The 22,872-nt window shown below is 40.9% G+C and overlaps 1 protein-coding gene across 4 annotated transcripts in view; it reads right to left on the reverse strand.

Annotated features, from left to right (window-relative positions):
* Positions 1–222: 222 nt before the first annotated feature.
* plxnc1 (plexin C1) overlaps positions 223–22,872 on the reverse strand; it is a 32,362-nt gene continuing 9,712 nt past the window's right edge. For 3 of the 4 annotated variants that reach the window (XM_077545420.1, XM_077545418.1, XM_077545417.1), the window contains exons 17-31: positions 22,465–22,568; positions 22,346–22,387; positions 22,149–22,273; positions 21,890–22,088; positions 21,424–21,570; positions 20,287–20,455; positions 7,430–7,530; positions 7,193–7,265; positions 6,910–6,944; positions 5,757–5,852; positions 5,520–5,683; positions 2,608–2,755; positions 2,408–2,548; positions 2,258–2,332; positions 223–589 (exon numbers count right to left, since the gene is read on the reverse strand). In XM_077545420.1, coding sequence (XP_077401546.1) covers positions 470–589; positions 2,258–2,332; positions 2,408–2,548; positions 2,608–2,755; positions 5,520–5,683; positions 5,757–5,852; positions 6,910–6,944; positions 7,193–7,265; positions 7,430–7,530; positions 20,287–20,455; positions 21,424–21,570; positions 21,890–22,088; positions 22,149–22,273; positions 22,346–22,387; positions 22,465–22,568 — 1,739 coding nt within the window. In that variant the 3' untranslated portion in view covers positions 223–469. The remainder of the gene's footprint in view (positions 590–2,257; positions 2,333–2,407; positions 2,549–2,607; positions 2,756–5,519; positions 5,684–5,756; positions 5,853–6,909; positions 6,945–7,192; positions 7,266–7,429; positions 7,531–20,286; positions 20,456–21,423; positions 21,571–21,889; positions 22,089–22,148; positions 22,274–22,345; positions 22,388–22,464; positions 22,569–22,872) is intronic. The other variant, XM_077545419.1, reaches the window with a different exon arrangement.

Raw genomic sequence — 22,872 nt, forward strand, 5'->3', positions numbered from 1 at the left:
GTTGTTCCCCCATGTTTTGGTTCATGTTTTGGTTCTAGTTTTGGTTTATCTTCGAATTTGGAAGATCACCTTTTGTTTGTAAGTAATTAAAATTCCTTTTTTTTGATTGAACCTCTACCTCCTCGCCCTGTCTTGCCGCATTTGGGTCCTCAAGCTCCCCATCCTGACAGTTTGTAGCTTTAATTTTTTAGCCTCGACATCAGCCACTTTGACGGAAAACAATCAAGACAAAATAAAATGTATTTGCTAGGTACACATTTTTACAGTGCACAATACAAAGTTCAAATAGCTGCTAACAAAATAGCCACTGACATAGTTTAGCTTGTCTGCCAAAACAAGTAGCTGTCCACATCCAACATGCATGTATCAAATTAGCTAGGTCTTGAGGTGTGTGGAATTGCAGGTAGTAAACTTATTGATTCACAAACTTTTATACAAATACACTCGTGACTTTTTGGTCATTGCCAGGTCATTTTTCGTTGCTTAAGGTCCAAGAGCAGCTCCTCAGTCCATCAAACATCTCTTTCACCCGTTGCAGTTGCTCCCTCACATCTCCGGGGGCACCGTCCTCCTCCAGTTTAGCCACAATCTGCAGGAGGAAACAAAAGTATCACCTTATGTAAATGTCATGTTTTCAAGCCCAAAATCTTCTTTGTAATAACATGTTCCATCTTACTTCTCGCAACACGATACTCAGATTATTTTCAGTTTGTGGAGTAAGAATTCAATTTAAATAGATTAATCCACATTGTTTTCAATCATCTAACATACTCTTGCAAATAACATTTTTACTTGACTACCACTTGAATGGGACTGTTTGCAGAGGTGGGCACGCCAATGAATTTTGGGTGTCTGTCATTCATCAATTGTCAAGAGTTGGGACACCCTTCCGCCATTGTCAATTATTTCAAATCGAACCAAACTGTCATTCTCAATCTACTGTCCGTCTGTTGCCAGTCTATCATTGGTGGCTTGGTTGAAGCACTCAAGTCAAAGAGTGTGTCTGGACACAGCAGAAGGAACAAAGCAGCTTTAATGATAGCTCAACTTTGATTTACAAACCTTTAACACTCAATGAGCCCGCTCGTCATTCTGACAATACTATCTTTTCCTCACTAATGTCACCACATATAGTATGTGCACACGCTAGTAACTGCTGCAAATACTGCCGTGCATGGCTCATGGACTTGATACTTCCCCTTTTTAGGACCCTTAGCTGTTCAGTAACCTGCCTGAATTCAAATGGTGCACTGAAGGACCACCCTTAGCTGTCCAACAACGTTACTTATGTCAAATAAACAAACAGGGCACTAAACTAACGCTTGCCTAAACGTAATAATAATGAGGAATTGACAACAGGGGGAAAACTTGATTATCTCGAGCTCTACAACACGGCCACCTATCAATATTGTGACAGAGCCAGAAGAGAGAACAACTTACAAGAATGGTGTGCCAGGATTATTTACTTGCTTACTGCAGGCAAAAAAAAGAGTGTCTTGCCCAAAAAAAAGTGGAAGTACTCAGCGAAAGGATCCGTTAGTACTGACCCGGTTCTTGATGATTACATTGACAGGCGAAAACCCACTTCTTCAATTTTTCAGTTTCCCGTCAACTGTTAACTCATTGACTGGCAGCCATTTTCACTGAAGCAACCCTCTTCGCTCCTGGATTTTGACAGATTTTGCAAGGCCCACATAATATTGTTTTGTATTGCTATGAAAACATGGAACCTACCAAAAGAAAGATTAGTCTCTTCTTTCATCAGGAAAAAAAAGTATATTTATATCTGCTTCCGTTTTGCAGCAATTAGCATTAGAATATAGCTAAGTTTCATCATTATTCACAAATCTGTTTAAAACTGTGGGAAAAGAGTCTTTTACAACATGACCCTAGTTGATCTATTATACTCTGCTGCCATCTGCTGGCCGTTTTTGTAATAACTACCATTGCTTTAGTTCAGAGGCTGCACCAAAGCCATCTGTATGCTCTAGCAAAAAAAACAAAAACATTATAAATAGGTCTTTGAGACGATGGCAATATTTAAAATAGAACGTGCTTATGCGTGTTGGGGAGCAAATGAGTTAATTGTCAACAAAATGGGTGTCCATCATTGACTGAATGCCGAATGACAGTTGACCTGAAAAGAAAGCAATTTGTTTTGCCAAATGCGGATGTCAACCTTCTTACGTGATACTGAACTTGTGTGACAATGCGTAGCAATAATGAGTTACTAATAATAATGAGAAACTGCACGGACCTCTTCCAAGTATCTCTGCATCATCTTGTAGAGCTCCTTGAGGGCTGCTCCTTCGTTGAACTCGTTCTCATGCTTCTAAATGTCAACACACACATTCCACTTACAACATTTGTCTTTGCTTCTTTGAATGTCTTTGTTGCAGCCAGTCACCTTTGACTCCTCCCGCAAGAAGTTGTTGAATTCCGAGTGCGCGATTGACGGCTGCTCTCGGATCTGCCAGTAGTAGGTTTTCACTTCCTGTTTGAACTTGGGAATGTCTTTGGCATACAGCAGCTTGTTGGTGGGCGCGTGCTGCAGCAGAGAAACGTTCAACACGCTTGCGGTAGCGGTGACAGTCGGAGAGTGTTTACCTTCCCCAGCTGCGTGTCGCTGAGGGAGAAGGAATCCATGAAGGCCTGAGCAGTGATGGACAAGCAGCCGTCCAAGTGAGGACTTTTGTCCATGTCGAAGACGAACTGAGGGTTCTTCAGGATGTTCACCCAGAAGCGCAGAGGTAAACTGCAAATGGAAATAAAACACATTGGACAACCGGGAGCACTTCCTGTGTCAACTTGATGATGGCTGTCATATTAAAACATGTCAAATTTAAATTATTATACAAAACTTGTTCTATTCAAATTGTCTGATTTCAACATCTTGACATGACCATTTGAATAGGACAAGAGTAGTATGCAAACTTGTATGACGACTTCATCTGTAATTTGATGTGATGAGATATTAAATCCTTAATGATGTTATGGATACTACAACCTCATTTATAATATGTAAAGTATGTCTATTTTTTAATATCACATGGATGGTATTAGTCAGACATTATCTGTATAATATGACTTAGGATGAAAGTTTTTTTTTTTAATGCCTCCCTTTTTTTATTTTACTACACAATGTTTAGTAAAACACGGTTATTTTTTTTTAATATGAGCCCTTACTATACAGTGATATTTTTTAAAGTCTTACAAATAGGTCTGGACAATTATAGAAAAAAATAATCATCAATATCAAAACTATGATTAGAGACTTGCGCCCATTCATCCCTTCACGTTGAACACTTTATTCTTGAACATTATTCTTTTGTCAAGTATAAAACAGCATTGTCAAATTCAAGTCTCTTGCATTTTCATTCATTTTCAAACTTAAGCATTACATTACCCTCTTTATCATATTCATATTATCTTATGTTAATTTTACATGTCTGGGGAATTAATGATCTAACGTGAGACTAGGGACGTAACTATATCCAAACATCACAATATGATACTATCACAATACGAAGGTCACAATACGATAATTATCACAATATTGTGGGGAGGTTGGCGATATAAAAAAAAGGCACAATATTGTAAAAAAGAAAAAAGAAAAAAGAAAAAAAGAGCTCCTCCACATATTGACTCGTTTTTACAAGCATATTAGGTTCCGCTTCATCTGACCATAAGCGTGGATTTTAAACATAGAAGGGCCAAAACATCCCTTGTGAAAATTGCACTGCACTAAAAAACTCGCCACCACAGGCTGCTAGAACTGCACAAATGGAAATCAGCCTGACTTTTTTTTTTTTTTTTTTTAACAGATGTGCTGCTTTTAATATCGTGACATGACGATGCCGATATTGTGGCAGTTTTAATATCGCAAAATCACAATATTGCCGTTATCGTTATATCCCTACCTGTGACCTCAGGGATTTTGTTTTTTGTGCTAATGTTATGTGGAAATGTACAGTATGTCGGTATGACAAAAAAAAAGTCCTTGGGTATCTGTATCCTTCAATTTTGACTATATGAAAATTACTTACTAATTAATTCAATACTTGAAAAGTTAGCTTTAAATATGACTTAAAATGACAGCGAGAAATAGGGGCAGTGTGGTGCTTTGCATCCATGGTGTACACACTTAAAGCGAGAAGAGAAGGAAGTTGTGATTTAATTCTATTAAATTAACTCATTTTTCACAAATTGGGAAGAATTAATTTGTGCTTTGCGTAGTGTTATCTTACCTATGGGTATGTGTTTCTACAGCATTTGTATGTGGATATTAGTTATTTGAAGGACTATCACACCCTGTCGATGCTAACTTTCCGTTAACATTTGAATGGGATTCTCCATTCACTTTAGCATTAGGGTTCGGGATGTAACGATAACCAAACATCACGATACGATAACTATCACGATATTGTGGGGAGGTTGGCGATACAAAAAAGGTCGCGATATTGTAAAAAATAAAAATATAAAAAATAATGAGCTCATTCCAAAAAAAACTTTTGTACATTACAGCAATGAAAAATATTATAAATATTATATATATATATATATATATATATATATATATATATATATATATATATATATATATAGGCACTTACTTGCTAATACAAGCACACATTGAGTTCCTACGCATATTGACTCTGTTCACAAGCATATTACATTCCCCTTCATCTAACTAATAGTGTGGATTTTAAACATAGAAGGGCCAAACGATGCCGTACGAAAATTAAACTGCACTGCAAAACTAGCCACCAGGGGGTGCTAGAACTGTACAAACGGAAATCAACCCTACTTTAACACGTGCTGCTTTTAATATCGTGACATGACGACGATGATATATTGTGGCAGTTTTGATATCGCAATATCACGATATTGCCGTGTGTTTAGTTTTACAGTTGACAATAACTGGGGCATCATTAAAATTAAATTGAAATGCCTTCCTTATTTCATAACTGGATGTGCTACGATACATTGTCATTAAACATGATGTCTTACCATAAAAGTCAATAAAATTGTCTCTACGACATCTCATAAATGGATGACGTTACACTACACCCTTTCAGTCAACACGGTCAGACTAAACATCTAGTCTTAATAATAAAATAACGTCATACAATCTTTATCCATTTAACAAGGTGATGCTGTACACAAGGTCAGAAATGAAAGATCTCTTCACTTCTTTGATCTATTTTTGCACATCTGCTTATTACAAGTCCAATTTGTTTGTTTTGGGTCTAACCAGTTGTTAAGTGCCCTTCTTCTTCACAGTGACTGCTTTATTTATTTAATTATTTATTTGAACTAAGTCGGTGGAAGATTTGCCCGGCGCTGTAGTGCTTTCGCATCTTAACTTAACTTTTTTTGTTGCGGCTTTGTTCTGCTGTGGCTTTTCGATAGTCAACATGGCACCGGTGTGCATAGTTTGTTAAATCCACAAGATGAAGATTTGAACTACTTTTAGAATCAAACTTTGCACTGGTGTAAAACAAAATGGCATATCCCACCTATTGGTCTTCCAAATGTGCAGCACATCTGGATCAGGGATCTTCATGTTATCTGCTTGACAGTCCAGGAAGTCAAAGAAGTATTTGACAGCCAGTGGCGCTCTGCAGTTGGGCAGCCCCCAAATAGACCTGAACACGTTCTCCACAAATGAATGCACTGCCACCTTATAAGACATAGACACACATTGTGGATTATATGCAGGAAAAAGACAAACTTTGAGGAAACATTGTCCCAACCTTGGTTGAAAGCAGTTTGGTCAAGTGCACTTCCTTCAGTTTGAACTTCTTCCTCTCCGGACTCGTTCCCCTGTCCTCGTCCACGTCGGGGTCAATCTGCAGGGAACCTCGTGGCTGTCATTGACATGTCATCATGGCAAAAGGGTGCAGGTGGATCGGAGCGGGGGGATATAATTTCCCTCTGCTCCATCTCACTTGCTCCCAATTTCAAAGCACCACACACACACACACACATTTGTTTATACACTGGGTGGGGTCACATCCACGGTGTAGGAGTAGCTAGCCAGTCGGCAAGCTGGCAAACTCAGTAACAGGGATAGTTTTCACTAGGCACGCCGGCGTGAAGACCGGGAACTTTCCCCGCTGGGCCTGGGGTTCAGGGGCCCCTCCAATCTGCCAGTGCTCCCTTCCCCACTTCCCCACCCATCCCACCACGCGGCTGGATGTGGGGTGGGCGCGGGTGCCCCTGCTACTCCACTGTACAGCTCCTCTCCAGCACTGATTTCTGGGTACAGAGGCTCCCCGGGATTTGGGGGTCGGGGCTGGCGGGGGTCGCTTGTTTGGGGGGGGGAGCTAGCGGTAGTATGGGTGTCTGGGGGTTTGGGGGCCGGGGGGCGGAGAGGGCTGGGCTGCGGTGGAGGCTGATGTCTGTGGCTCTCACTCTGCTTCATATATCCTTCCTTCCTTTCTTTAGTCTTTCTTTTGGTCTCTTGAGGTCTCTCTAATTTGTTGGAATTTACATGCTTCTGGGGTTGGTGAAAGATTCTGGTTTGTAACCCTGTGTGTAGTAGGTGGTGTCTGGTCGGGGCTGGATTTCACTTTTCTCTCTTTTCTTTGATCACTCCTCGGGTTTCCTGACAACTTCACAACTATCGGGATTCTGAAGTATTCGGTTTAGGTGAATGGTATGGGATTTTTAATAGGTTTCAGGTGAATTAATGAGCACCAACTCACACGCACGCACATATGCACACACAAACACACACACATACTCACACAGACACAAAAAAAAGAGAGAGAGCCATGATGATGACATGTTGAATCGGTAAGACTACCGAATGAACAATACTGAGCTATCTAAAAAAAAAAATAAAATAAAAAAAATCATGGCAAAAGGGTGATGGTGCACGTGATGTTGCAACCAGCCGCTTACCAAGTGGAAGTATTTTCCTGAGAAGTTGTGATCATCTGGAAGGAAAACATGAAAGTCTTAACTTCAAGATGTCATCATAAAAATGTCAACTTGACATCATGTCATTTAAAATACTACACACATAGATTTCCTTGTAAATAATGTCTTCATATATATCATGCCATACCAAAAATTATGACATTGACATTACAGCATGGTAAAATGCAACTTGAAGGCCTATTTAATGCCAAAAAGGTGCATTTTATTTTGCATGTGATGATGTTGGCTTTTGCCAGAGGTTCACCTTTCAGACTGCTTTGGGGGTTGACAGAAGGATTTCTTTTCCAAAGCACCTTGATGGTAGCTCCGTCTGGAATCTCCACACAAAAACAACACAATATACTGCAGTGAGCAGTACTTCATTGGCAAAAAAAATATTTATACTCTTTAATACAATAAAATACAGATACAGAAACACTTGAATTCCAGTGTTGCAATTGCAGTGTCATGCATATATGCAGTATGCTGTAAACATTGTCACCTTGTAGTGCTGGAGAGTGTTGAGCATAGTCACCTCCCCGATAACGTCAGAGCTTGCGTCCACCTCTTCAAGAGCAACAAAGACTCCATCCCTTTCAAACTCTACAATACAGTACAATGATGGCATTACATACTTTTTGTATAGACAAATACAACTTGAAATATCACATATGAGCAAGTTATAAGCTACTTTACTTACTTTACCTGCTATGGCTCAGCATCTAATCAAACACAAACTGACATTGCGATGTAGTGAAATGGAATTTTCAAATCACAAAGGAGGCAATTTTGAATTAAAAAACATTTTTTCGATTTGGTTGATCAAAAGGTGTATATATGCATGGTTTATTATATCAATATACACTGCAGAGTCCACAAAAGTCTAGTGCTTCAAAGTCCAGTCCACATGATTCCATATTATTATTTGATGAAATGTAAAAAAGTTCAAGTGATAACATCAGAGATTTGTTTGCATTTTTGTTGTAGTCAGACTTATGACTTTATTATTCTATTTACACCATACTTGTTTGATAGAGTTTTGTAAAGTTGTCATGAACGCTTGAAAGACTGCACATCAAAGTGCTTAGTTAGCTCTGCCCCTCTGTTGGCTGCTGCGTCTTGGCCGTTCCCAGGGTCTCTTGGGGGGTGCTGCGTTGCTCTCCCTGGTGTGTGTTTGGGGTGGCCCTGCGGGGGTCCCCCGTTTCTCCCCCCGCCCGTCCTCCGCCTCCCCCCTCTCTCTCCTGCCCCTTGCCCTTCTTGTCGTCTAACCCCCCCCCCCCCCCCCCCCCCGTCACGCCTCCCCTTCCTTTCCCTCCCCTACCCTCCCATCCGTGGCCCGGGTCTCGGGGCTCCGGGGGCCAAATGGGCGGGTGGGGGTGTTGTGTCCCAGTGTCCAGGGGGCGAGCGCTATCGCCCCGCCGGGCTGTTCCCATATGCTTGCCGGGGTCCCGGTAGGGGTGGGGTGGGCGATTGCACCTCCTGCCTCCAACCGGTTGGGAGGGGCCCCGCCGGTCGCTCCTCTTAACTCACTGCACTAGTTTTGCACAATACACTTTGTTAATAGACACATAGGGCACACAACACACACAACACTACAACTATCCACCAATTTTATTTCTTTTACTGCCAAGGACGTTAAATGACGTTTAGTAAAAACCTACGGAGGGCCGCCAAGGACGTTAAAAGACGTTCTCCAATTTTTTTTTTTTTTTGGGGGGAAACGGGTTGAGGAAAGCCTTGGCCAGCTGTGGTGAAAGTTTCAAGCAGATCTAGTTAGCCTAATGACTATTTTTGGCCCCTAGATGGCAGTGATGACTCTCTTTTGACAAGAATGGGTAGGCGTCAGTAGAAGACGTGAGGCGGAGCTAGAGGGGACAATGGCTGGGGATGGGAAGCGAAAATGGCGACCGGTTGCAAGCAGCTCACGCTTGAGCATTTTTTTCAAAGACGAAAAGCATCGACCAATGCTAAAGAGCACATTGATGACGACGATGATCATCATCGATGATGATGATGGTGACTCCGAGGTTGGAAGCGTTGACGCGGCAGTAGAAGATGTGAGGCGGAGCTAGATGGCTGAGGAAGCGAACAATGGCGACCGGTTGCAAGCAGCTCATCGACCAATGCTAAAGAGCACAGTGATGACGACGATAATGATGAGGTTGACGCCGAAGTTGGAAGCGTTGACGCCGAAGTTGGAAGCGTTGACGCCGAAGTTGGAAGCGTTGACGCCGAAGTTGGAAGCGTTGACGCGGCGGCTATGACCACGTCATAAAGCCTCACCGGCTAGCGATGCTAACACCGGAAAACGCGGAGCACAACCGAGCACTTCTGCTCAGGCGGACGTTGAATCGGACGACGAAGAGTGCCCCGAGTCTAATGCATATTCAGCGGAGGAGTGGGTACAGTCTGCTACTTGCTATTCCCCGGAAAAAAAGGCCGCCAAGAAAGTGTACCGTCTGCACGCGAAAGGGGCAATCGCAGTGAAATGAATCTGTTGTGCAAATCCTGCTCCGTCTCCTTGCACGCAGGGGAGTGTTACAAAAAGAAAAACTGTATTTGAAACATCCACATAATTGTAAATAGTACCACAGTTGCACACATTTGTAAAGAGTTTGCAAAATTGTTTTGTCAAATTGTTACACTGTTGAATGGAAATAAACGTATTTTGCAATCTAAAAACACTTTTTCATTGTTGTTGGTAGTGTTTTACAGAAGTAAAGCACTATTTAGGTGTTTGTGGCATCATTCATGGACAAAAAGAAGTGTACAATTTACTAGAGTGCATGAAATAACATTGTTTCACAAAAAGCTTGTTTTCTCCATTTTTTGTTTCAAAACAGAGCATTTCGGTGAAACTAACCATTTTTTATTGTTGATTACTGAAAAACGGAATAAGGTAGAAACAAACTGATCAGAGTCCAATCTTTCATTTGGTAGTATGTGTGTTTCCATAGTCCAAACACAACATTTTCTGTGGACCTTGAAAGATCAGTCAAAATGCTTAAATCGGCTGGCACTGGCGGCATCCCTTTTCTGAAAACGTCTGGCAGTCAAAGAGTTAATGCGCCCCACAACTGGGAGGGGGGGGGGTCGGGGGGGGGGGGGGCATCCTTTGGGTTGGGGCAGACCGCAGTATTAAGCAGTGCTGCGGTCCCCCATCTGTATACCCCCCCCCCCCCTATTTTTTTTTAATGCACCACATACACTCACTGACACGTCTAGGAAGCAGATGGTTCGGAGCGGGGGCATATATTTTCCTTCTGCTCCATTTCACCTGCTCCCAATTTTAATGCACCACACACTGTTGACATTTAACATTTTCAATTTATATTTTTACTGTTTATGAATTTACTTATAAGTGTATAGATGCCATATAACTGTGTAGTTAAAGGAATAACACTGTGATAATGTTTTTGTGAAATATATTGGAACTTTTCACTCCCTTCCAGCTCTTGAGATAAGAATGTGTATGTTTTAAAGGTAGTCAAGTTCTCATGTCATTACTCATGTCGTAAAAACTGAAGGTCTAAGGTCAAAGCCTGTCTACATAATTTCTTGGAGCCTGGTAGAGAGCTTAGATAATCGTATCAGTATCATCATGTCTGCTTATTAAGAACACTACTTCTTTGTCAAGCCTAAGGGCGGGAGTATTCTTTTTTCAAGTATAAAGCATCTGTATGTTTTCATATTCGTCACACACTTGAGGCTTAAACATCACCTTCGTGAGATGCTGTGACCATCGCGAGACCTCAGCGAGACCGGGAAACCCCAACATGGCGGCGTCCTGCTGCTAAGATAGAACTAGCTCTATTATGCTAAACTAATTCGAATTTAACCATCGTATATCTTGGCTTTTCTCTTTTCTCTTTCATCCGGCAGATTTTGAATACCACCCAGCATGGAGGACCTTGGACGCTTCATCGACGGATATTTTTACAACTGCGCGATGGAGGATTCCTCCGTCGAGAAACCGTCGAAGAAACCCTCTAAAAAGAGAAAAAATGACTCAGCGACGGACACGGACGACCTAGCCACTACGGAGGTTTCGGTCAGTATGCTGGAGTCCATAAATAAAAAACTAGATGTCCTCTCCCTAATCAGCGAGGACATCAAAGAATTAAGGATAAGCTTGGAATTCGTCAGCCAACAGGTAAGTGACCTCCAACGAGATAATGCCGAGTTACGCTCTTCACTCGCGGCTGTTTCAGCCGAGTTAGAAACCGTTAAAAAGGAAAATAAAACGGTAAAAGAAACTGTTCTGGATGTCCAATCCCGTAGCATGCAGGAAAATTTAATATTTTCAGGTATATCCGAGACTACTTCTGACAATCCAGAGGTTGAGATAAAAAAAATTTATGACGACATCGTTAAAAATTCCTCAGGAGACGGTAAATAACATCTCTTTTCACCAGGTACATCGGCTTGGAGCCCTAGGAGCAACAGACCCCGTCCTATTATCGCCAAGTTTGAGCATTTTAAACAGAAAGTATTTGTTTAAAGTAAAGGACGGGAGCTTAAAGGGACCTCATTTGGAATGAACGACCAATTCCCTAGAGAGATTAATGAGCGGAGAAAGGTACTGTTTCCTATAATGAAACAAAATAGGCAGGAGGGTAAACGGACTACGATGGTCGTTGATAAACTATACATCGATGGCCAACTATTCCGGAACCCCAACTCCACTCCCTGGCTGTTCTAATTGGCATTGGTGGAACTAAACTTTGTTTGATTATTAGATGTATACATATACTGTATATGTGGTTATAAAACCTAAAATATGAATACTCATTATGTTTAGGCTATATTATAAATATAATAATGATACATAACTATATCTAAAGTATATTTAAACAAAAAATCTCGCTTGGGTTACCAGTTACTGGTGTATTTTATGTTGTTTAATTCCCCACTAACTTCCTTCACTTTCACCTCCCTACCCGTTTTTTCACTGTTATATTTACTTATACATTTCCTCATATTTTACACAAATTATATAAATCACCTAACCACTTTGATTCTATCCTATAACATGCCAATATTGACAAATGGCCTATACAGATATATACAGTACACAGGACTGAGTCTATATTGTTTGTATGCATAAATTAGTTCTGGTTTCCTGGAATGTTTGTGGCGCTCGCTCACAGGCAAAAAGAATAAAAACTTTAGACCATCTCTTAAAATTAACTCTTTCACTGCCACTGACGTTTAAAGACGTCAAGTAAAAACCTACGCTTCACTGCCAATGACGTCAAAAGACGTCATTCAATGATTTTTATTTTTTTTTTGAAACGGGTAGAGGAAACCCTCCCGCATGTCTGGTGAAAGTTTCAAGTCTGTCTGTTGTGCCTAAGGACTATTTTTGGCCCCTAGAGGGCAGCGATGACTCTCTTTTGACAAGATCGGGTGGGCGTCAGTAGTATAAAAGGCCAGGCGGGGCTAGAGCGTCGAGGAGTAGACGAGAATTGAGGAGAGACGAAAAATGGCGACCGACGGTAAGAAGCAGACCACGCTTGATCGATTTTTTGGAAAAGGAGAAGCATCAACCAGTGCTAAAGTGCACCATTATGATGACCGCGATGATGATGGTGATAAGGAGGTTGACGCCGAAGCTGCAGCGTTGACGCGGCGGCAGCTTCGTTCACGTCCTCAGGCCTCAGAGGCTAGCGGTGCTAGCGCCGGAAAACGTCGTGCACGACCGAGCACTTCTGCACGCGAGGACGTTCAATCCGACGAAGGTGATGATGATGGCGACAATGAGGTTGATGCCGAAGTTGCAGCGTTGACGCGGCGGCAGCTTCGACCGCGTGTTAAGGCCTCGGAGGCTAGCGGTGCTAGCGCCGGAAAACGTGGTGCACGACCGAGCACTTCTCCGCACGAGGACGTTCAATCGGACGACGACGAAGAGTATCCTGAGTCCGATGGATATTCTTCGGAGGAGTGGGTACAGTCTGACCACGGAGAAAGTGATTCGGACAGTATTTCATCCGCAGAAGACGTCGAAGGTAAGCACAAACTTGCTATGAGATACTTTTCCAGCACGCTGCTAGCACCTCGTGTAACGTGAATGCGCATTCATAGATCGTGGATCGTGCTCACAGCGACGTCCCACTGCAAAGACGACAAAGAGAGGTATAAAAAAAGTGTTTTCAATACACCGCAACAACAAAAGAAAACGCTCTTTTGATATTATTGTAATTGTATATATTTCTTTCAGCTGCAGCTCAGAGTGACGCTCCTCAGAGTGAGCAGAATAAAGGTCCATCAACCAGTGGATCCAAGAAAAAACGTAAATATATATATTTATATATATATATTGCATCACACTGATCTAAAATGAATATTATATGATATTGAAATGTATATTTGCAGATCCCCAAAAATCTGGCTGGCATGAAGCAGGCTGGCAGCCAAACTCATTCCCCTTTACTGTGGAGCCAGGACCAAGAGGTGCCGCAGCAGAGCTGAATTCAACCCGGCCAGTTGACTTCCTGCAGCTCTTCATAACAGACGAACTTCTGCAGCACATTGCTGATCAGACAAACTTATTTGCACGTCAGTCAATGCAAAAACGGGCTGAAAGTCTGCCACACTGCAGGAGTCGTGCTTGGAAGCCAGTGTCTGTGTCTGAGCTCAAAACGTTTTTTGCACTCCAATTCCTTACTGGGTATATAAACAAGCCCAGTATCGAAATGTATTGGACTCAGGACGAAATAGAGACGACACCATTCTTCAGTCGCGCAATGCCTCGAAACCGCTTCCAGCTCATCTGGAGTTTCCTGCACTTCAACGACAACGAGACGGCACACAGTTCAGACGACAAACTATTTAAAATTCGTCCTGTGTTCAATCACGTTGTAAACAAGTTCAAGGAACTGTTTCAACCGGGCAGGAATATTTGTATTGATGAGGGAATGATGAGTTTCCAGGGACGTCTTTCGTTCAAAGTGTACAACCCCCAAAAGCCGGTCAAATATGGGATCAAATCATACATTTTGTGTGACTCCCAAACCGGCTATTGTTTCAATATGCAACCCTATGTTGGCATTAGTTGTTCTCTCCCCGATACAGTGTTCAACTTACTGGATCGTCTGCCAGGAAATGGGTACACACTATTCATGGACAATTTTTATAACTCGATTGCTTTGTGTGAACGTCTCCTGGCAGCGCGCACCAATGTTTGTGGAACGCTGAGGAAGAACAGGGGTGAACCCAGTGAGATAACGTGCCTAACCAACACTGGCCTTGTGGTGGGGGGGAAACTGGTAAGGCACAACACAAATGTTATGATTGTGGCATGGCAGGACAAACGTTTGTTGAGGATGGTGACAACGTTTCACAAAGATGAAATGCGGACAGTGGAGGTGTGGCGGAAGGCACAAAAAAAAAAGTGCCTTTCGAAAAACCAATTTGTGTTGTGGACTACAATTCCAAGATGAATGGAGTGGACAAGATGGATCAAAACATCTCGTACCACCCATTCACACGGAAAACGTTGAAGTGGCACAAAAAGTTTGTTGCCTATCTTTTCCAAATATGCATGTTCAATGCTTACATATTGTACAAAAAAAAAAATCCTGGGACGAGTCAACCTTTTTTGGAGTTCATCCAGCAGGTGGTGAGAGGGTGGCTGTTGCCACAAGACCAGGAGGAAGTTGGGATGGAAGAGCATGAGGAAGCCAGACAAAATACCAGGTCACCGTATTTTGATCCTGAAAGCCGACTTGATGGTAACATGGCCAAACACACGCTGGAACACATGCCTGCTACTTCCCGGAAAAAAAAGCCAGCAAGAAGGTGTCGGGTCTGCATGCGAAGGGGCATTCGCAGTGAGACAAGGCTGTGGTGCAAATCTTGCAGTGTCCCCTTGCACGCAGGCGAGTGTTACACTGTTTACCACACAAAAGTAAAATTTATGTAGTTCAAACATCCACACAATTGTAAATAATCACACATGCACAGTTGTACACCTTTGTAAATAGTTTGTCAAATTGTTACTGTTTTCTATGTAAATAAACTTTTTTTTGTTATAAAAAAAGACTTTTTCATTGTTGGTGGTACTGTTTTATAGAAGTAAAGCACTATTTAGGTGTTTGTGGCATCATTCATGGACAAAAAGAAGTGTACAATTCACTGAAGTGCATGAAATAACATCGTTTCACAAAAAGCCGTTTTTCTCCACTTTTTGTTTCAAAACAGAGAATTTCGGTGAAAGTTACCATTTTCTATTGTTGATTACTGAAGAACGGAATAAGCTAGAAACAAACTTTTTTTTTCTGATGAAAGATGAGAGTCCAAACACAACATTTTCTGTGGACCTTGAAAGATCACTCAAAATGCTTAAATCGGCTGGCAGTGGGGACAACCCGTTTCGGAAAACGTCTGGCAGTGAAAGAGTTAAAAGCAGATATTTGCCTCCTGCAAGAAACCTACTTACAAAAATCTGAAGAAAAATTACTTATTGATAAGAATTTTAGCCAAGCGTACTCTGCCCCTTATAACCGTAGACAAAGAGGAGTCTGTATACTCATACATAAGAATTTACTCTTTACTCTAAATAATACAATAACAGACCCAGAGGGCCGATACGTTATTATTCAGGTGACTATATTTAATTAAATATATACATTTGGTAATTTATATGCCCCTAATAATGATGATCTGGCCTTTTTCCATGAATTTTTCTCTCAGCTGTTTGATTTAGCAGCGAACTCTACTATTATTATTGGAGGAGACTTTAACACAGTCTTAAATCCATTAATAGACCGTTCTAATAACACAACATGCATAAGGCGATCACAATCTACTAAAGTAATAGGGGAATATTTGGATGATTTTGCCCTCGTCGACAGCTGGAGACTTAAAAACCCAAATAAGAAGGAATTTACTTTCTTTTCCGCTGTGCACCGGTCTTTTTCAAGAATTGATTATTTTCTTACAAATAACTCTATTGCTGATAAAACTGTTACAAGAATACATCCTATTATTATTAGCGACCATGCACCAGTCAGTCTCCCTTTCCTTACAAGTTGATTATACCTTTAAACCATCACCAACATGGCGTTTTAACATCTCACTGCTAAACGACGCAGAGTTTGATAAAATTATAAGGAAAGAGTGGGCAGACTTTTTGGAAATAAATGACTCTCCAGACCTATCGCCATCTCTTCTCTGGGAAGCTGGGAAAGCAGTAATTAGAGGTAAAATTATATCATATTCATCTTGTAAAAAAAATCTGGATCAAAATTTAGAAAAAGACTTGGAAGATAAAATTAAACAACTGACGAATGAGTACGTAATAAACCCAAATAACCAAATATGGACTGACTTACAAAATACAAAAATACAGTTAGACGATATGCTAACTAAAAAGACAGAGTTTATAATACAACAATTGAGATACAACAACTTTGAATATAATAACAAATCAGGTAAATTTCTTGCAAACCAACTTCAACGCAATCGGGAAAAATCTCTTATAACGGCTATTAAAGGGACAACTGGTGAATGCACACAATCACCAGAGGAAATTAATCAATTTTTTTATAACTATTATCGCAACCTATACTCAGAAACTAACAAGCCTAACCCTGAGCATATTGAAGCATTCCTCAGTATCTTAAATATGCCTCAGTTAACTACTGAATATAAAGATATGTTAGATGCGCCACTTACTATAAACGAGTTGTACAATGCTCTAGATAGTATGCCTAATGGCAAAGCACCTGGCCCGGATGGTTATCCGGCTATATTTTTTAAGCACTACTGGTTAATGCTTGCTCCACTATTCTTAAGAGTAGTAACAGAAATTAAAACTAATGGTTACATACGTCCACACATGAATACAGCAGCAATTAAACTTTTATTAAAGCCAGAAAAAGACCCCACCCTTCCATTAAGTTACCGTCCGATTTCACTAATTAACACTGATATTAAAATTATTACTAAGGCTTTCACATCTAGACTAGAAACAGTAATCTCGACAATCATTCATAGCGACCAAACAGGCTTTATTAAAGATCGTCACTCTACTAATAATATTAGGAGGCTCTTTAACCTTATTAGCATGTCACAGCGGCATGATAAGAAGGCAGTTATTATATCATTGGATGCAGAAAAAGCTTTCGACAAAGTTAACTGGTCCTTCCTCTTTGCTGTTTTAAATAAATTTGGCTTTGGGAAATCATTTATCCACTGGGTGTCAGTATTATATGATTCTCCCAAAGCTACAGTTACTACTAATGGGATTATATCTCAGAGTTTTACTCTACAGAGAGGCACAAGACAGGGATGCCCACTGTCCCCTTTATTATTTGCAATATTTATCGAGCCACTTGCATTAGCCATACGCCAGGAAAGAAGGATTCAAGGAATTCACTCTGGGGTAACAGAACATAAAATTAATCTATATGCCGATGATATTTTACTTTATTTAGAAAACCCTGCTATTTCGTTAGGGGAAGTATTTAACTTAATAACTAAATTCTCACTGTTATCAGATTATTCTATTAACTGGACAAAATCAACACTTCTACCTATTACAGAAAATTCATGGAACCCTGCAAGCCAGGACCCACATTACTCATTTCCTATAGGTAATTTAAAATACTTAGGCATAAAAATCTCACCTAAATTAACTGATTTAATTCATTTAAACTTTTCTCCACTTCTGGATAACATTCATAGTGACTTGGAACGCTGGAATAATCTTCCTATTTCTCTAATAGGACAAATAGCCACCATTAAAATGAAAGTTTTACCTAAAATAAACTATTTTTTCTCAATGATTCTATTTAAACCTACGGCTAGCTGGTTCCAGTTGTTGGACTTAGCCGTTACAAAATTTTACTGGAATAAAAAAAAAGCAAAGATTAGTCTATCTACTCTTCAGAAAAGTAAATCCAAAGGTGGTCTAGAGGCACCAAATTTTATGTACTACTATATAGCTAACCAGCTACAATATATCATTCTATGGGCAAGACCCAACAGAGATACTAACTGTTGGCTGGAACTAGAACAGAATGATTGTAATAACCTCAGACTTCTAGATTTACTCTTTATTACAACATCGATTAAGCGACATAATTGTTTTAAAAACCCAATGATTTCCGCCACCCTGACTGCCTGGTGGAAGGCATTAGAAATTACAAAAGCCCAAGTGGAGCCCTGTGGGCTTTCTCCCCTATGGCATAACCCCGACTTTCGACTTAACAATCAATCGTTTTATTTAGGTGTGTGGGAGCAGAAAGGAATTACACATCTCCACCATCTCTTCTCAGATAATATATTTATATCATATACATCCTTGCTCCAAAAATACAAAATAACAAACGGAAATTTTTTACATTATCTGCAAGTTAAAAGTATGATAAAGAAACAAATTCCAACTCTTCAGGGTACGCTCCAACTGCCTGTTTTAGCTAAAGATATTACCAAGCTTTCTCCAACAACAACAAAAAAACTTTCAAAAATATATAAGTTACTTTCACATACGGATAAAATGTCTTTACCCATCTCAAAATGGGAGACAGACTTGTCTATAGCTCCGGAATCTGACTTTTGGATTCAAGTTTGTGAAAATGCATTTAAAATGACAAAACACACAAATTTACAACTTATCAAATATAAAATTATCCATAGAACATACATTACTCAATATATGATGAAGAAAATGGGACTCTCCGACATTTGTCTCCAGTGTTTACAAAACACTACAGACACTTATTTTCATGCTTTATGGTTATGCACTCCGGTTATGTATTTCTGGATAAAGTCTTAGAAAAACTTTCCGCTATCTTGGACTGTAGGATACCTTTATCTCCAAACTTGTGTTTGCTAGGTGACCTAACAACAACTGACTTACCACACAAACAATTTCAATCTACACTTGTAGCCCTTACTATCGCAAAAAAAACAATTCTTGTTAACTGGAAAAATAAACAAACTCTGAATATCGACCAATGGTCTAACCTCCTCATAAATCACATTTTAATGGAAAAAATATCGGCCTCAAATAAAAACCAAATATCAAAATTCATAGAAATATGGTCTACGTATATATAAAATTTTAACCTAATTCTGGTTATTTAATTCTGCCTGTTAGCGAGAGCCACCACATCGTGATAACTTACATTGATGTTTCTGTATTTGGCAGTTTGTAACTAATGGTTGTGTTTTTATAGTCAGGAACCCAGTTGCTGCCAACAGGATCGAGCAGATTCACCTCCAATGGGCACTAAGGGTTAATATTCGGATTCACTGCATTCCAAGAAAAAAAAAAACATCACCTTCAAATGTAAGCCATTCTCCTGTGTCTTTAAGAGCTCTTAAATAAACTCCTTAAGGGAACTTTTTCATACGATCTCAATTCTGCAATTTATTTGAACACGCAAAAGATTACACTTAATAAAGTAATCAAATAATGCCTTCAACACACACACGGCTTGGTTGGGGGGTGGTGGTACGCGTGGCTGGGGGTGCGGGGGAGTTTGGGGACCTGGGAGCGGTGGGGTGGGCGGGAGATGTGGGAGCGGTGGAGTGGGCGGGAGATGTGGGCCGGTGGGTTGCCTGGCGGGCTGCGTTGGGCTTGGGGCACGGGCCGTGTTGGGGTGGGGGGCGCTCCTGGCTGGTTAAGGTCTCCCTAATTTGTTGGAATTTAGATGTTTCTGGGGTTGGTGAAAGATTCTGGTCGGTAACCCGGTGGGTAGTAGGTGATGTCTGGTCGGTGCTGGATTTAACTTTCCTTTCTTTTCTTTGAACCTTCCTCGGGTCTCCTGACAACCTCACGACTCTAGCTGGATTCTGAAGTATTCGGTTTAGGTATTTTTAATAGGTTTCAGGTGAATTAATGAGTACGCACGCACACATGCACACACACACCCGCACAAACAAAAAAAAAGGAGAAAAAAAAGAAAAAAAGAGAGAGAAAGCAATGATGATGACATGTCAAATCGGTAAGATTACCGAATGAACAATACTGAGCTTTCTCTTAAAAAAAAGAAGAAAAAGAAAAAAAAGGGGAAAGTGCTTAGTATGGCGACAACTCCAATTGAAGTAGATAATTCATTTGCTTTCATTTTAGTGTATCCCTGACCTAAAACACCAAAAATATTTATGCATATAAAATCTTTGTTATTGTAATACAAAATTCATTTATTGTTGGTGTTTGATTAAAAAATACATGAAAAGAGGACCTTGAAAAAAAATCTGATATTAAATTGCAATCACAATGAGGGGGAAAAAAACAATCCTAATGAAATAATTTTTCAAAATCGTTCAACCCTACTGCCTAACCAATAATTGGGCACGTACATATCCTCACATACTGTTATTATTTGTTGTCTTGCAGACTCTTACCAATGTAAACACTTGTTTGCGGGCCGTTGTAAGGGAAGCCAAACTTGTCCTTGAAAGTTTTGAGGATTTTCTCCTTGGCCTGCTCCACCGTATCACAGTTGAGCGCAAGCACCTCCAAGGGCTCGCTGATCTCGCCGTCACTGCCCACCGCAAACTGCACCTTCAGCCTCTGCACACATGACGAGGCAAGCGTAAGGATTATGTGACAGTGGGGCGCAGTGGCTTTGTTGTCTGTTTACTAATCACTCTTCATCTTAATAATAATAATAATGCATCAGATTTATAGAGCGCTGTGCGAGACACTCAAAGACGATTTACATTGGATACGTTATTCATGCGCTCACACATTCACACTGTGGTGGCGGTAAGCTACTTAAATACCCACAGCTGCCCTGGGGCAGGCTGACGGAAGCGTGGCTGCCAGTGCGTGCCTACGGCCCCTCCGACCACCACCAAACATTTGCACCTTCCATACACCAGTGTGAGTAGCACTGAAGGCAATGTGTGTAGTGTGCCTTGCCCAAGGACACAATGACACACGACTTGGGAAGAACGGGGATCGAAAAGACAACCTTCTGGTTACTGAACAAACCGTCTCTACACCCTGAGCCACGACCACCATACATCTTGTGTTGGAGGAAGAAACTGAGGAAGTCAGCAAACTGAGCTGTTCCAGATAAGATTCATGTTGAGGCTGCTAACAGAGGAGTTACTTGAGGACAGACAGCAAATATTTCAATCAATGATGGAGCCTTTATTTATTTTTGTATTATTTGATAATAAAACTGTAAAAAGTGAGTCTAAGTGAATGTTCTGCAATGAATAAAACATTTTGATATGATTTCATTGATGGTCATTTAGACACATTGACTTGCAAGTTTCAGTTCTTTTTGGCTACTTCCTTCTCTCTTCATGAATAAATAATCACTTTGTTGTAAATGAACAATTCTAATGGCCTCAATATTCAACTTGTCTCATACTATTTACTCATAAAATTGAAATAATGCTATACATTATCCAGCATTTTATGTAATGGAGAAAATTGAAAATATTTTCTGGGAACAAATAGCAGCAGGAGTTATTGTGGGGTTGAGGGGTGTGAGGAAAGATTTTCTTTCATTCTCAGAATGTTTGTACCAGCGAGGTGAAGTCCTGCGCCTGCCACAACAGCCAGTCCTCGCTGAGCGTGTACAGAGCTTTCTCCGTCACACGGTCCACCGGCCCTCGGGCCGTCTGCTGCATCAGGGCGCTCACCAGCAAGAACAAGTGCTGGCCCACACTCTCCTGTATGCAAGGCCAGAGCAGCAAGTGTCAAACAGCAAAGAGGAATTCACTGCAGGGAGAAGTAGCACAACCTAGAATAAGCGTTTAATCAAACTAACTGACTAAACTAAACTACTAACTGAAAAAACAGAAGGAAAAAAAGTACTTCCTTACTTGCGTGCGGCAGGAGGGACCAAGACAAACGGCTTAAAAGTTAATGTTTAGACTTTTCATAAGTTCTTAAATGTACCCAAAACTCAAACTACACAATCAACAAGGTGGGCTCCCATGAAATTACAGCTGCTGTATGGCGGTGAAGAAGAGCAAAAGTGCAACAGACCCTCAAGAAGCCATAAAGGCAGATGGACATCCAGTTGGTGAGGAGTTTCTCCACAACGGACTCAGTGCAACGAAGCAGCATTTTGGGCTGAGCGCTGCTGTTTTTCTGCATCAAATCCTTCAGCAGAAGCTCCATCACCTTCGTCAGATACGGCAGATTGCTGTGGAGCGCCACCGTCAGCAGGGACGCCAACGCGCACCTACAAAGGACGCCATTAGAGCGTGAAGGCTAAATGGATCAAAGCACACCCAATACAGACTTGTCTTTAATGGTGAAAGTCTTCTGCTCTTCCACGGCGTGTATCATGCACGTCAGGAAGCGCTGATCTTGAATAAGCTCCGACAAGGCCTGGCAACAAGCGTCCAGACGAACCTTCACAGCCACCTGATCCAGAGTCACCTCCAGTGAGTCACAGCGCAGCCCACACAAACGTCAACAGTTTGTCTCCATCAATACCTGACCCACGTCGGCCATACACGACGACATCAAAGCTTCATTCTGCAAAAACAAAAGCACAAGCAAAACGTTTTTTGTTTTGTTTTTGCATTGGCTGTGTGTTGTTTGCTTTCATTTACCTCGGGAAAGAAGATTCTGGATGCAAAGTGCTTGTAGTCAAGGAAAGGAATAGCGCCAACGTTTTCCATCAGGTCCGCCTTTTCCGTCTGCATGTCTACAAAGCCTGTGAGGAACAATTAAGTGGCCGGGACTCTCCTGTACCTCATAAATGGGATTGTATGCTTCAAATGATGCTGACATTATTGGATACATATTGTGTGGAACTGAATGTTGCTGCTTTTCCTCTTTAAATGAATGTGTCACAGTCAATGTGACCTTTTTTTGTGTTTATTTACACACAGACGTAAAAAAAAAATACAAATATGGCAGTAAGACATTTTAAATAAATACAACACGTGTGAAGGTGAGGTAGAAACCCATTACGGGCTTATCAAAGTCCAAGGACCTTAGTTATACGAAATAAACTA

This window comes from Vanacampus margaritifer, chromosome 15, assembly GCF_051991255.1.
Source record: "Vanacampus margaritifer isolate UIUO_Vmar chromosome 15, RoL_Vmar_1.0, whole genome shotgun sequence".
NCBI classification, from domain to species: domain Eukaryota; kingdom Metazoa; phylum Chordata; class Actinopteri; order Syngnathiformes; family Syngnathidae; genus Vanacampus; species Vanacampus margaritifer.